The sequence below is a fragment of the Maylandia zebra genome, linkage group LG4, assembly GCF_041146795.1.
Source record: "Maylandia zebra isolate NMK-2024a linkage group LG4, Mzebra_GT3a, whole genome shotgun sequence".
NCBI lineage: Eukaryota > Metazoa > Chordata > Actinopteri > Cichliformes > Cichlidae > Maylandia > Maylandia zebra.
This window is the reverse complement of record NC_135170.1, coordinates 11,850,562-11,865,576: the sequence shown is the minus strand read 5'-3', so window position 1 is coordinate 11,865,576 and position 15,015 is coordinate 11,850,562. Positions and strand designations below refer to the sequence as shown.

At 44.1% G+C, this 15,015-nt stretch overlaps 2 protein-coding genes across 6 annotated transcripts in view; one reads left to right on the top strand and one right to left on the bottom strand.

The window, feature by feature from the left end:
* mei1 (meiotic double-stranded break formation protein 1) overlaps positions 1 to 15,015 on the top strand; it is a 67,499-nt gene that overhangs the window by 3,807 nt on the left and 48,677 nt on the right. For all 3 annotated transcript variants that reach the window (XM_076882982.1, XM_004563047.2, XM_076882981.1), the window contains exons 4-7: positions 1,047 to 1,097; positions 7,857 to 7,930; positions 9,491 to 9,596; positions 13,933 to 14,142. In XM_076882982.1, coding sequence (XP_076739097.1) covers positions 1,047 to 1,097; positions 7,857 to 7,930; positions 9,491 to 9,596; positions 13,933 to 14,142 — 441 coding nt within the window. The remainder of the gene's footprint in view (positions 1 to 1,046; positions 1,098 to 7,856; positions 7,931 to 9,490; positions 9,597 to 13,932; positions 14,143 to 15,015) is intronic.
* On the bottom strand, positions 3,697 to 7,065 carry LOC143418333 (uncharacterized). 3 transcript variants are annotated; one of them, XM_076882978.1, is made up of 3 exons: positions 6,810 to 7,065; positions 3,954 to 6,720; positions 3,697 to 3,864 (listed from the first exon to the last, which is right to left on the bottom strand). In XM_076882978.1, the coding sequence occupies exon 2, from the start codon at positions 6,471 to 6,473 to the stop codon at positions 4,815 to 4,817; it is 1,659 nt and encodes a 552-aa protein (XP_076739093.1). In that variant the 5' UTR covers positions 6,474 to 6,720; positions 6,810 to 7,065; the 3' UTR covers positions 3,697 to 3,864; positions 3,954 to 4,814. The 3 variants fall into 3 exon arrangements, with proteins under 3 accessions (XP_076739093.1, XP_076739095.1, XP_076739094.1); XM_076882980.1 differs by having other exon boundaries at positions 4,552 to 6,720; XM_076882979.1 differs by lacking the exon at positions 6,810 to 7,065 and having other exon boundaries at positions 3,954 to 6,803.

Below are 15,015 nucleotides of genomic sequence, written 5' to 3'. Positions count from 1 at the left end.
TCACCTCTGGTGTCCACCATTTGGTTCGGGGATTACCATCTTCAAGTAACTTAAAGAAGTCCAGACGCTTTTCTTTGCAAGCTCCTTTGACTAACTATGACGGGGTTTCTGAAATTATTTCTGAAATGTTTGATTTAAAGACACAAAATACGAGCTATTAACAAAAGTATAAAACATGTAAAACTATCAAGACTTTCATTATTTGTGATTTCTTGTTTGCATTTAAGTTGTAGCGTAAGTTATTTCGACTCCTGTACCGTGAATAATTCTCTGTGTCAACATATCGGATGACATGACAGCAATAATTTTTGAGGATCTTTAAATATGGAATGAGTTGCCGTGCCGTGAAAATCCCAGTGGAGCCAGTAAGACTGTTAATATATAGACCTGCATTGTGTTTCATTATTCTCACAACACTAAATTACTGACTCCTCTATTGCAAATATTACACTGCTATAATTGAACCTCTGTATGTTTTTTTAATGCTAGATCATCCGAGGGTTTTATTGATAACTTCCTCATTGGAGGATTATTAGGTTGCCGCATTAAGTGCTATGTTGAAACCATTTAAGCTCTAATCAAATTAGCACAATAAGAGGATGTGTGGCAAAATGCTAAGCCATAAAAGCTCTGACCAATCTGACAAGACGTTAAAAGAGCTATTAGAGTTCTTGTGGGATTGTCTGCATGAATTGTGCTTCTCCATCTGAGCATAATCCAATAAAAATATGCCTTACATTCATCACTACACTGAGTTGTTTTTCTTTAACATGCTTTTAAGATAGTACTTTATCTTGGATGTCCAGCAAAGCTAATGCAAGGTAGAGTACCCTGTACAGTATGATCAAATAGATCTTTATTAGCATGAAGCCCCATCTAATGTCTCTGTAATTTGTATTTTCTATTTTGTCCTATTTCATCCTTTTTTTTTTTGCATAATGACATTAAATTTCTTCCTCCTGTACTTCTGTGTAGAAGCAAGAGTGCATGTGGTTTTTGAAGTATGCCTTTTAAAATCTGCTCTGTCATATCTTCTCTGTCCCCAGGGATGCTTCAAACTGCAGAGGACCCTGTAACTCTGGAGAAGGTTGACCAAGGTGAAGAGATGCCTCTTTCTGGTTTGGTGATGTATGCTTGTGTGTCTGTGTGTGCTCAGGAAAACACACATACACACTCTATGTACAGACTCGTGCTCACATTGCACTCACGCAAACATAGATGGAGGCCTTCTATGCAGTTGTTTTTGTGAACACACACACACACACACACACACACACACACACACACACACACACACACAGTCAGTGTTTTTTGTTTTTTTTTGGAGGATACACATAAGCCTTCTTGCTGATAATGGTCAGGGCTGGTGGCTAAGGCGATTTTTGACTTCAAAGCTGAAATGCGAATTTCTCTTTGTACTTAATGAGTTTATTTGGGCAGCCAAATGCAGATTATTCTGTATCCTCAATCTTGGCCTCGTGGCAAAGTCTCACTTTCAAACACTCAGACAGATTTTCCCATTGCAGCCTTTCAAAAATGCTAAAAATAAAATTTTTTAGTAAGTCCAAATTAATTCAGTGCAATTCACTTTTATTTAATTTATATAGCGCCATATCACAAGAGCAGTTGCCTCAAGGTGCTTTATATTGTAAGGTAAAGAACCTACAATTATACATGAGAAAACCCAAACAATCATATGAACCTCCTATGAGCAAGTGCTTTTGCAACAGTGGAAAGGAAAAACTTCCACTAAACAGGAAGAAACCTCCCGAGTCAGGGAGGGGCGGTCATCTGCCGCGACCGGTTGGGGGTGAGCAGATGAAGACAGGACAGAGACATACTGTGAAAGAGAGCCAGAGATGAGTAATAGCTAATTAAATGCAGGTATATAAATGCATCATGAGTGGAAAAAGGTAACTGAAGAAGAAACACTCAGTGCATCATGGGAATCCCCCAGCAGCCTGGACCTATGGCTGCGAATCAAATGATTTTACGGGAGCTGTCTTAAAAATGCCCAAGGGACTGCTTTTCTGTAACAGTTAGAAGAGTACTTAAAATGTGACACTGCATTTGGTTTCTGCACAGACAGTGTGTAAAGCACACGTTTTGTAAATCACTTGAGCGCTATAAATAATGCAGTCATAGTGTGAGGAGATAAGAAAGAAGGAGAAAGAAAGCCTACAATCTTCACAGAATTGTTCAGCTTTGCAGTTACAGCTTAATGAGAACTTGCGTTGTAACTGAGAGGGAAACCGATGCATTAAACATTAAACTTGCATCTATTGCAGTTTATTTATTTGGTACACTGCCTTTTTGATATGACAGGGTAGGGCTGTTCGATATAACGATATATATCGGATGACGATATAAAAACATCTATCGTTTCAGATTACGCTATCGTTTTTTCGTGGTTTTGATGGTCACTGTAGTGGCTATATTAATTTGTTAAAGTTCTCTCTTTCTCTTACATTTAATATAACCACACTACGGACGGACAAGCGACTGTTTTTGTCGTTTGCAACCACAACCGTAAAACATTGGCGTGGCCCCGCCGTCCGCTTGTTTATTTTGCATATTAACCTTTCACAATAAAGCTCAAGATCCTGTTGAGACTTTTCAAAACAAAATAAATTATGTGAAAGTGTATGCAGAGTTTTTACGGATGAGAAGGAAAAAAGATGCGTTAGGTACTAAAAAAATAAACCTTAAACTCAAACGTTAGAACAGGCTTTTCCCCGCAGCACGCCGTGTAATAAATACAAAGAAAACGGCGGCCGTTACAACCTATGCCTTCATGCATCTGTTAAAAGTCTCAACTCCAGGTACACAGCGCCCAGCTGAAAACACCTCACGCAAGTCGAGCTGCCCGAGATTCACAGAATTTACAGAAAATGTTAAATTTTTGTGATTTATATCGTTATCGGGATGATAGATATCTTATATCGGGATATGAGATTTTGGTCATATCGCACAGCCCTATGACAGGGTTTAATATATGTCACTACTGTTTGGATAACGCTTGTATAACACCCAATAATGGAAATATACCACAACTCATAGCCTGTTGCACACCAGTGCACATCCTTTAATGGAAACAGGTTCTACTTGCATACGTATCATTATGTTTTGCACAGTTTTCAAATTGAACTTGCCCCAAATGTTATGTTTAGTTTGCAGTATGGGACTTTTGCCTCTCCCCTTTGGCAGGGAGAAAAGTAACACAAACATTCTCCATACGTACTCACGACAATGCTAATCCCTGTTTGTCCATCACTTTTTTTAGACCTTAAGGTTCCTAAACCTTCCACCTAACATGATATTGTTTTCTAGCACTACTTATGCCCTGAGCTCACTCTTCGTCATGTGACACATGAACCATGGAGCCACTGGAGCTCCAGGGCGCTAATGTCACACTAGACGCCAGCTCTAAAATTTCAGTATGCTGTAAAATAATGGCACATTTATCTGATACTGATTAACACTGATCGGTAGAAATGTTTGGTAAGGGCTTAAAGAAAGGGCTGTAAGAAATTGCTGGAGGTTGCTGGCAGTTGCTGTGAAACTAATTACTACAGCTACCTTCATACAGACCTAGAGACTGGTCAGTGAACGCTGGCAACTGTATTCTCTGACTGTCACGGTCTCGCTGGCAGACCGTGGGGATGTGGGGAAAGGAGGACCCAAAATGCAGGACTCTACAGTGCAACAGTGTTTATTTACAGTGGTGACAATCCGAACAACAATAAATCCCCCCGTGCGATCCCAACTCCCGTTCCGTGTCTTCTCCTTTATCCCGTGCTCCGTGCTCTGTCTCCGTTCCCTGTGTACTCTCCGTGTGCTGCCTCCTGGTCGCCACAATTCCTCCTGAGGAAACACGCATACCAAAGGCAGCCGTGAGTACAAAACCTAACAGTAGACTTGCACTAACCTTGCACAATACACTTAAGACTGACGGGAAGTCACTCAACGATCCAGCGTCGAGGAGCTCTCAGCCACACTGTTTTGAAGCTCCTCTGACGAGGCTTGATCGGCGCCAGGTGTGTGTGGATTCCTGGGTGGGACCGGTCAGCTGGCAGGGCCACACCCACCAGGCCTAAAAGTGCCTGCCACGACCACACCCTCACATACACAAGCACACACCCCTAAACACCTGACAGTACACCAACACGGAAAAACAGGACAGCAGACACAACCATAATAACAACAACCACAATAATAATAATAATAATAATAATAATAATAATAATAACTACAATAGTAGTCCACACTGCTCACGGACCCCGAATCCCTGGAACTGGGTCCGTGACAGTACCCCCCCTCTAAGGGTCGGCACCCGACGACCCAAAAACAAAAACAAAACAAAAACCACAGTACAACCAACCCCGGGCGGGCGGCGGGGGGTCCCGGACGGAGGGCCCCAAAACCCCAGTTCAAATGTCCAACCACTGCCATGGTGGGAACAACAGTTCTTGCGGCCGACCCAGTGGACCGCAAGCAGGCAAAACTCGCTACGGGTCAGGCAGTGGTGGGAAAACAGTTCGGGCGGCCTACCTCCAACCCCATGATGGAAGCGGAACGCTTCAGGCGGCCTGCCACGGATCCGGTGGCGGCGGCGCTGCTCCTCCGGCGGCCTGCCACGGGTCCGGTGGCGGCGGAACGGTTCTGGTGGCCTGCCACGGGTCCGGTGGCGGCGGCGCTGCTCCTCCGGCGGCCTGCCACAGGTCCGGTGGCGGCGGAACGGTTCTGGTGGCCTGCCACGGGTCCGAAGGCAACGTCGCTGCTCCGGTGAGCAACAGCGAGGCGTGGCACATGGTCTATGACGCGCCGGTCGCTGACGTGGACGCACTGGACGTGGATGGCGTGGAGGCCGCGCTAGACGTGGAGGTCCCTCCGGTTGGCTGAGCGGGCCCCTCCTCGGCTGGCAGCGAGAGCCCCTCCTCGGCTGGCAGCGAGAGCCCCTCCGCGGCTGGCAGCGAGAGCCCCTCCGCGGCTGGCAGCGCCGGTTGTTCCTTCCGCTCGCTGAGCTCCTCTGCTGGTGGCTCGCTGAGCTCCTCTGCTGGTGGCTCGCTGAGCTCCTCTGCTGGTGGCTCGCTGAGCTCCTCTGCTGGTGGCTCGCTGAGCTCCTCTGCTGGTGGCTCGCTGAGCTCCTCCGGCTCGCTGAGCTCCTCCGGCTCGCTGAGCTCCTCCGGCTCGCTGAGCTCCACAGCTGGCGACGCGGGCTCCTCCCGCTCGCTGAGCCGCTCCTCCGGCTGCGACGCGGGTATAGATGGTCGTTGATCCGGAGGTGAAGATGGCGATGCGGAAGCTGCAGGTGGCGAAGATGACGGTCGAGCGGGTGATGTGGATGGTGAAGTCGAGAGTTCTGCGGTCGCTGCAGTCTGATGGGACGCTGGTGGAGAAGTAGCTGCAAAGGGCGGAGGTGATAATGGTGCGGCAGCTACTCGTGGTAGACTGGACAGCGATGTAGAAACAACAGGCGGGTGACATAATGGCAGGGTAGTTCCAGCAGGCATATCAGCCTCCAACTGAGGATGAAGACGAGAGGCTGACTGGACTGGCTGTGCTACGGCTACAGGCTGGGCAGCTGGCTGTGCTACGGCTACAGGCTGGGCAGCTGGCTGTGCTACGGCTACAGGCTGGGCAGCTGGCTGTGCTACGGCTACAGGCTGGGCAGCTGGCTGTGCTACGGCTACAGGCTGGGCAGCTGGCTGTGCTACGGCTACAGGCTGGGCAGCTGGCTGTGCTACGGCTACAGGCTGGGCAGCTGGCTGTGCTACGGCTACAGGCTGGGCAGCTGGCTGTGCTACGAGGTTAGCTTTCACACAGTCCCGTGAATAAACAGATGAGGTGAATGAAGATGAATTGTCCATATGACTCACCACAGCCGGCTGTTGGAAAGTTTTAGAGTCTGACTGCGGTGAGGCACGCCGGCGGCGCAAGCGTCGCTTCTTTAACGATGCCGGGGCCAGCGTATCAGGCTGAGGTTCCACCAGCCAGCCGGACAGGAGAGCAGCTGTGTGATTTCGAGCTGCCGGTCCTTGGTCTGCTGACTCAGCAGGTGCCGCAGAGGTGAGTGGAGATGTGGTGAGGTGCAGAGGGCGTGTGAAACGTTTCCCCCGCAATGGAGGGTCCAACAAGCGAGCTGCAAGCGACGGCGGGGAGGCTATCAGCCTATGAAAAAAGAAATAGGCAGCAAGGGCTCCCAGGGAGGTTGCCATATCCTCCTCGCCCGGACAGCCCAAACCAAACAGCTCAAAACAGGAACTTTCCCTCAGCGTGGTTATAATCGAAATTAGTCTCTTAATGTCCAAAAAGCTCACAGATGAGGTGATTGATGATAAGAAGGAATCAAAAAATACGACCTGCATGTGTCTCTGATGTGGATCCGCCGCCTGGATAATGCTCCGACAGTATTTCCAGAGCTGGGCGAGCAATTCCTCCTGTGAGACGGTCCTTGAGTCCGCTGGGCCCATAATGGCTGGATCGTTCTGTCACGGTCTCGCTGGCAGACCGTGGGGATGTGGGGAAAGGAGGACCCAAAATGCAGGACTCTACAATGCAACAGTGTTTATTTACAGTGGTGACAATCCGAACAACAATAAATCCCCCCGTGCGATCCCAACTCCCGTTCCGTGTCTTCTCCTTTATCCCGTGCTCCGTGCTCTGTCTCCGTTCCCTGTGTACTCTCCGTGTGCTGCCTCCTGGTCGCCACAATTCCTCCTGAGGAAACACGCATACCAAAGGCAGCCGTGAGTACAAAACCTAACAGTAGACTTGCACTAACCTTGCACAATACACTTAAGACTGACGGGAAGTCACTCAACGATCCAGCGTCGAGGAGCTCTCAGCCACACTGTTTTGAAGCTCCTCTGACGAGGCTTGATCGGCGCCAGGTGTGTGTGGATTCCTGGGTGGGACCGGTCAGCTGGCAGGGCCACACCCACCAGGCCTAAAAGTGCCTGCCACGACCGCACCCTCACATACACAAGCACACACCCCTAAACACCTGACAGTACACCAACACGGAAAAACAGGACAGCAGACACAACCATAATAACAACAACCACAATAATGATAATAATAATAATAATAATAATAATAATAATAATAATAACTACAATAGTAGTCCACACTGCTCACGGACCCCGAATCCCTGGAACTGGGTCCGTGACACTGACAGGTAGCAAGTGGTTTACTGGAGGTTCCTGGCAGTCAGCAGGGTGTAATTGAGGGTGTACAGTGCTGCACCAAAAATCTCCTTGCAGTTCCTTTGGTTGCTAGCAGATTGCTGCAGTTAGCATGTAAGAAGCTGTCTTCTCTGCAGACTTGCACTTTTTGAACTGTGTTGGTTGCAGGCAGCATTAAGGCACAACCTTTACTTTCTCCATTCCCAGCTTGCATTGCACTTCTTCAAGTTTCACTACTGCTCGGAATAAACGGTGACTGCACCGTAATGAGCAACCACACCAATCTGCTGCCAACCATGGCAAAGTTTTCAGTGCACAACCCTCCCCCCAGTCAGGGAATGCACATTTTCCACTAGCGCCTTGTGGTTGTCAGGCTTGTGTGACACGATGCCTTATGTAACGCAAATTCCTTAACTACCATTATTTAAAGGCACTTCATATTTAAGTAAATTCCTGTTTGAATCATTTAATCGCATGCAAATTTCTAAAGCAGTGGTAGAAGATTCTGAAGGATAATTTAAAACTTCAAAAATTATACACCTGGATTTTTCATTAACATTGACTGTTTTGATTTTCTGTCTTGTAATTGCAGTGACTGTGCGAAAGTGTGAAACTGCACTTATTTGTGATGTTTATGCATACATTTGTGTGTGTGTTTACTTGCGTCAGTGCTGGTTCAGCTACTCCTGGAGCTCCAGAGCGAGCTGTCATTTCGCTTCGTTTTGGATGAGATACACAAACAGGTAAGACAAATAGAGAAACGCTCCTACTCATGTGCACGTGCAGGCAGAAGAACATGCCCAACATCTTAAAAATTTTAATAGCACTTGTGTAACTAGCGTCATACTCTCCCAAGGCTGTTTAGTAAACAGACAGTGTGCTTGTCTCCCTCTTGCTGCTGTTGTGTCACCTCAGGGGGAGACAGTAATGGAGAAGGCTCATCCTGCTGCAGGTGGAAAACAGTATAGCTGTGTATACTGATGATGACAGAAAAATATAACACCAGCCACAGCAGACAAGTCTCATTTATGCTACAAGAACAGAGCTTGATTATAAGTTTTGACACAAACTGTTAGTGGAAGAAATTATTATTTTTTTCAGTTTAAACACGCAAGCACTTGGCTCAGATTAACCCTTCTTCTGTGTATCACTATGTATGGAAGTGGCCTAGTGTTATTATGCTTCATTTTTCTTGCACCAGATTTGGTAGAGTTGCAGTTGTAGGATTTTTTTGTGTTTACTTACCCATTATTAATTCTCCAATTTGCAGTTGGTATTTGGCGGAAATAAAAATGTCAGCTTTTGATAGAGTGTTTCCTACCTCACTCAAAGCTGGTGATGGGGGACAAGGAGGCAAAAATCTCTCGAGTGTCTCTAATCCTCTGAGCCCATTGTCGTGTGTGCTTGGCCTTACTGTTGTGGAGCTCTCGCTGAATAATTTCAGAGATTTTTTATCGAGTGGAAATAAAAAACTTAAGCGGTTAATAACATATATGTAGTATATGGAAGCCCGTTTCCGCCACTAAAAAAAAAAGCTAGTATCCATAACTCGAAATTTCGAGTTATTTTCTCGAAATTTCGAGTTATTATCTCAAAATTTCGAGAAATATAACTCAAAATTTCGAGTTAGCTCTGCCAATCAAAAATATACGTGAATGAGGTCGCTTTCTTGTTACCCGGAAGCATATGGCGCAGGACCGCGCACTCAAAAACGGATCCCAACAAATTAAAGTATGTTTGCTGATAGTAACACCATGTGATTCAGCTAATAACACAGGGATTTCATCATTTGTGAAGCCAGGCTGAAAACACTCAGCAATCTGTGCATTCACGACTGGATGTAATACCGGTAGCTTAGCTGTAGCATTTGTAGCTGAGGGCTTCAGCTTCCGGGTAACATGGAAATGACGTCATTCACGTAGATTACTGATTGGCAGCGCTAACTCGAAATTTCGAGTTGCTTTTCTCAAAATTTTGAGTTAATATGTCGAAATTTCGAGATAATAACTCGAAATTTCGAGAAAATAACTCGAAATTTTGAGTTATGGATCCTTTTTTTTTTTTTTAGTGGTGGAAACGGGCTTCCATAGTAGTAGGATATTTAGGTTGTTGTAGTAGTTTTAAAATATATTTTGGTCATTTTGAAGATTTTTTTTAACCTACCATTAAAATAGCCGTTTAGCTTTAAGACACCCGTGCAAACCGATGTTGTAGAGCTTTATGATCTAATGCATTAAGATTTCCTTTATATTACTGTGTGTGTGTGTAAGTACTGATGATTTTTTTCTGTGTTCTTTTTCTAGCTTACTGAGCAGCTCAGTGTGAAGCATTTCCTGCCTACATTCAGCTTCTTGGGTAACCTAATAAAAGCTGCCCCTACTGTGTCCCAGAGCCTTGTGACTCATTATGGTGAGACCCTGGAAATGACACTCAGTGAGACCTCAGAGTAATACAGGGACACGTAGCCCCTAGTAGTAGTAGTCTGTTTTCATCCTTGTTTCTATTTTCTTTACAGTCCATTATCAAGAAAGGTACATCAGTAAGCTCGTCTCTCAACACGAGCGTGAACTTTATCTCGTCAAGTGATAAACAGTTCTTGGAAATGTTGTAAGCAACGCATAATTTTTCCCCTTTGTTTTTACCAGCACTGGATACAGGTGGAAAGGTGATGCGTGGACTTATTTATAAAGTTCATGCTTCATGAATTCCTCTCATTGAGATTTATAATCCGGCGCTAAATACTTTTTAAACTGTAAACATACTGCTGTGTAGCAGGCCACAGCCACTGACCCCTTTGTATAGCAAAGACATTCATTTGCCTTACGGAATGTATAGAGTATCTGCAAGAAATTGATGACGTGCGTTGATTCAGGTCAGTTTTTAAAAATGCAGTTGAGACAGGATCGGTCAGGTTTCAGGTAGCTTACTGTGCAGTCTCTGTTTCACTCTTCACTGTGGCACTGGAGAGGCAGAAACTGAATTAAAAATGTATTATTTCAGGGGCTAAGATCCAAGAATGTGTTCGAAATGTAGAGTTCACCTGAAGTGGAAGAGGAAGATATAAAGGAATACATAATTTTCCTGATCGCTTTTGTCTTAGAGAGCCATATCTACATTTCAGTCACCGTAGCCTATATTGATCTTCTTAAACTGTATCCAAGATGCATGGAAAGCATTGTCTGCATGTATTGGCGACATATCCAGGATGTTCTATACCAGCTCAGACAGGCTACAGCCTCCTGAGTCCCCTAGTTGGATAAGAAAATTGGCTGATGGAAATAGCTGTACTATATCTACTTTTGAAACCAGCTTTCTCATGCTGTTCCCTATTCCACCTCCTCTGCCTCTAAGAAATTAGAAAAAATCACACAAGTCTATCTTCCATATCCTTTCCCCTGAACTCTCTCAATTCAATCTCTCTAGCTGTTATGACCTTTTCAATTGCTCTCCAGCTGCACCGAGATAACCAACCTTAAAATTCCATCTGCATAGCCAATCCCATACCAGCACCTGCTGAAAGTAAAATAGCAAAAGCTACAAATACTGCAAATGTTCATCCGAACCTTTTCCCTGAATCTCCCCGTCTATATGAATGTATTTATCTAGGTACAAAGCTGTAGTATAGCGAGCTGAAAAGATACTCCTCCCTCAACGTTGTTGATTTAATCTCTTTTACAACCACCTGTATGATATCTTTGTACTCTCCGAATCATTTTTCCACAGTGCTTATTAGGCTTTGTCAATCAGCTTCGTGTTCGTGTGTGCATTGTGCTGTGTTTGTGTCACGCCTGACTGCTTGTCTTTACGATCGAGCGCGAATGTGGTCCTTATGCCAAAAAGGCAGCCACCGTAGTTATTTTATTATGCTATGTGTGTCCACCTCTCATGTATTTTCATGAGTTTTCCAAGCTCCCTCCAGCAGCTGCAGGTAGTGGTGAGTTGTTACAATGTTGATGCAAGATGTGGGCTGCCACTATTGACTGTGTGTGCTTGTCTGTGGCCTGTCACTCAGCAAGTCTCTGTGGGGCTGTTTGGACTAACGACAACAGCAAGGCAATGACAACACAAGCCCAGAGCACCCAGGAGATTTCCCTCTGTCTCTGACTCACTGGCTGCCTGTCTTTCTGACTGATTAACCCCTCTTTTTGTCCTCACTCGTTGACTTTTCTCTTCCAGAATTTTCTCTTCGATTTCTGTATTGCTGATACTGATTGAGGAGCGGATACAGACAAAACAGGGAAGATGAAACAGATAAGAAAAATGGAAGGCAAAAAGAGATAACAAGAGGGATGAAAGAAGGAAAGGACAATAGTGCAAGTTAAAAATGTTTCTCACAAGCTGATATGTAAAAATATCAGCCATCTAAAATTAAACAGTTAAATGGCAAGTTTCATCATTTCTATAGCTTTGCATCATCTCAGCATTCAGCATTTCCGCTTTGTTTTTGGTTTTTTGCAAGCACTTTTTTATGCTGAGACTTTTCACAAGACATTTTTTTTAGAAAGTGCTTACAAAAATATAGAGAAACTAAAATGTTTTTTAATAGACCAAGAAAGAGGAAGCAGGGTGAAGCAACAAGTGCAAAGCGATGGTTAAATACTGTAGAAAGCGGATCAGAAGATGAACAGAGAGGTAGTTCAAAGCATCAGAGTAGGGCAGCCAAACACTAAGCAAGGTAAACAGAAATGAACTTTTGCTCTTTTCTTTAAGGAAAGCACAAGACGACCTTTTTGTCTGTTTGCCGTGCCTCCCCCGTGTTTGTTTCTTTCTCATTGAGTGGCATTAAACAGCAGCACGTCGCTTTATTTCTCATCTGTTCTTTTGCAGCTCATATTTTGTTCCCTACATTTTTTTTATCCTCTGTCTGTGGAGGAGTTACCACCTCCTCTACCTCTTTTCCCTTCTTCTCCCCCACCCCCACCGCTTCTCTCTTTATGCTTTGCTGTCATCTTGGCCGCCTCATATATTTCGGTTTAATCAAACATGTCTGGGAGCTTCTTCTGCTTCACATGGGTTTTGATCTGCTCCAGAGAGCAGCTGGCTTGGATTTGGCTCTCCTGCTCTGTCATCTCTGTCTCTTTCTCTCCATGTTCGACACTCGCTGAGTCCCGTGTTGCTTTGTGCTCTTATCCGCTGTGCAACTATTCTCATTGTTGCTGTTTTAGACATATTTGCCTCTTTCACCCCTCTTTAGCCACTCCAGTCTCCTGCCTGTGTCTCATCTGCCATCGCGTATACTGGTGTGTTCACACTAAATTCTTAATTTTTTGCCCTTTTATTTACATTGATGTATAAAGGAGAAAATTATGAGTAATTAAGTTCTCCTAGCAACAAACTAATGTTAGGGTTCAAATTATTTTGTGAAAATAATTATAAAAGTACTCGTGTTTTTATATTTTTATGCTCCAATCTACGCCTGCATAGTTTTTCAATCTAGTCTGCTCACACTCTCATCTGCCGTTTAACTCTGCTCTCTCCCACAATTGCCAATCTTCAACCGTTTCATCTTCAAGGCAATTTTCCCGCCGACACTGGGTCCACCGTTGTCTGTCATAGCTAGAGTTGAAACTCTCCACCTTGTTCCCAGCAGTTTGCACTTTTTCCATTTTGTAATCTCACTGTCCTTTTGTGGTGTCTGTTGAGCTTCTCTCACAGTAATACAATTACTTCACCTCTGGGTTTCTCTTAATTTCCTGCATTTCTGTACATACTCGCAGACTTCTTTCTTGGTAATTGAAATGTACAATATCTTGAAATGTCACATGATGTTGCAATCATACGTCTATTTATGCACTTATCAGCAGCTTTATTAGGTACACCTCGATAGTACTTGGACCCCCTTTTGCTTCCAAAACTTCCTTAAATCTTCACAGATTCAACAATGTCCTTGAAACATAACTCAGAGATTTGGTCCATACTGACGTGATAGCATCACACAGCTTCTGTGGATTTGTTGGTCCACATCTGTGAAGTTAATCGCCTGTTCCACCACATCCCAAAGGTGCTCCATTGGATTAAGATCTAGTGACTGTGGGGCCATTTGAATACAGTGATCTCATTCTCATGTTCAAGAAACCGGTTTGAGATGATCTGTATCTCTTTATGAGATATTGTCTAATCCTGCTCAAAGCAGCCATTAGAAGATGTTACATGAAGGTCATAAATGAATAGACAATACAGCAACAATACTCAGGGAGGCTACTTAAAGGCCTAAAGTGTGCCAAGAAATTATATCCTCCATACCATCCACCACTGCCTGCCTGAGCCCATGAGAGAAGGTAAACAACATGATTTTATGTTGTTTATGCCAAATTCTGACCCAACATGTAAATGTTGCAGCCAATATTTGCCCAATTTTCTGTTGTCCAGTTTTGGTGAGTCATTGTAAATTTTAAGCTCAGTTTCTTGGTCTTAGCTGACAGGAGTGGCACCCGGTGTGGTCTTCTGCTGCTGTAACCCATCTGCTTCAAGGTTCAACATGTTGTGAATTCAAAGATGATTTTCTGCATACCTTGGCTTGAGTTCCTGTTGTCTTCCTATCAGCTCAAAGCTTTCTTGTTATTCTAAATGCATTGAGTTTCTGCTCTCTGATTAGATAATGGTGTTAACAAGCAATTAAGCAGGTGTACCTAATAAAGCAGCTGCTTCACAACAACATACAGACACTTAACAACTATACCACATGATTATGCCTGTGTCTTACTTGTGCTCTAAGTACTTACCTGTTTCCATTTCTCTCCACCAGTGCCCCTGTTAGACCGCCTGTGCTCAGCGCTGCTTTTCCCAGACGAAGCACTGAAGGGTGCAGTGGTGTATGTGTGGCTCCAACTGCTTGGAGCTCCTGGGGGCTCAGCAGCCCAGTCCTTGCCTTCTGCTGTTAGGGACAGAGTGTGTAATGTGTTGCTGAAAACATTAGCCAATGCCAGCTCCCCGCAGCTCCTCAGATATTGTGTCGGTGAGAAAAATATTTTGGTTGAATACATTTTATGAGTTTTATTTTTTGGGGGTGATTTTTTAAACAAATCCTTTTATAACATAGTATGTTTTACAAGATGGATAAAGTAATGTCGATGTAATTTGATACAGCATGTTGGGAAAATGACAGTTGATTATCATAAAGTAATCTCAAGGCATTCAGTTTCAGATTTTTAAAAGTATAATTGACTACATCAGTAGCTGCTTAAATGAAAAATTGCATATATTTGCGTTTTTGAAGTGCAAATTAAACTGATACCTAACTAGAGTGAAATTGGTTTTCTACCATCTAAAAGTCTGATCATGTAGATTTTTGTTATTCAGGCCTTAAAAACAAGGATCTTGGTGAGATTAAAAGAGAGGTGGTGAATTTGTAGCAATGTATGAAACAAAATTTCACTCCCTGCTGGCTGAGAGAAGACAGCCGAGGACTTATTTGAATGGCAATGTGGTCATTTGACATCTGCCTTTCGAACTGAAAAAAAAATGTAATTTAAGAAATTTCCCTTACTTTGTACGGCTTAATAATAACAAAAAGGAGTTGTTTTCTTCCCTAAATCCCCCAAATCTCCTTAAGAGCGAAGCTATATGGAGAAAGAGGGAGGATTATGTGGAAATGAAAGAGTCCTGCTATCTGGAGGAGCTTTGACTTATAAGGACAATAAGCTTGCAGTGTGCGCTTTGGTGATAACCAGAACTGAGATCTACATTAGGTACAGACATTTACGAAAAATAAGACAGAGTCATTATCTCCCAGAAATTTAAAGTTGGAATGTATGCCACTGTAATAACTTGGGAGAAAAATGTGTTGCACAGCAGGTTTGAAATAGAGGTTGGTTTGCAATTGCAAAGT

Coding starts and splice junctions, on each gene's coding strand:
- LOC143418333 (XM_076882978.1), bottom strand. CDS start 6,473: ATGGGCCCAGCGGACTCAAGGACCGTCTCACAGGAGGAATTGCTCGCC.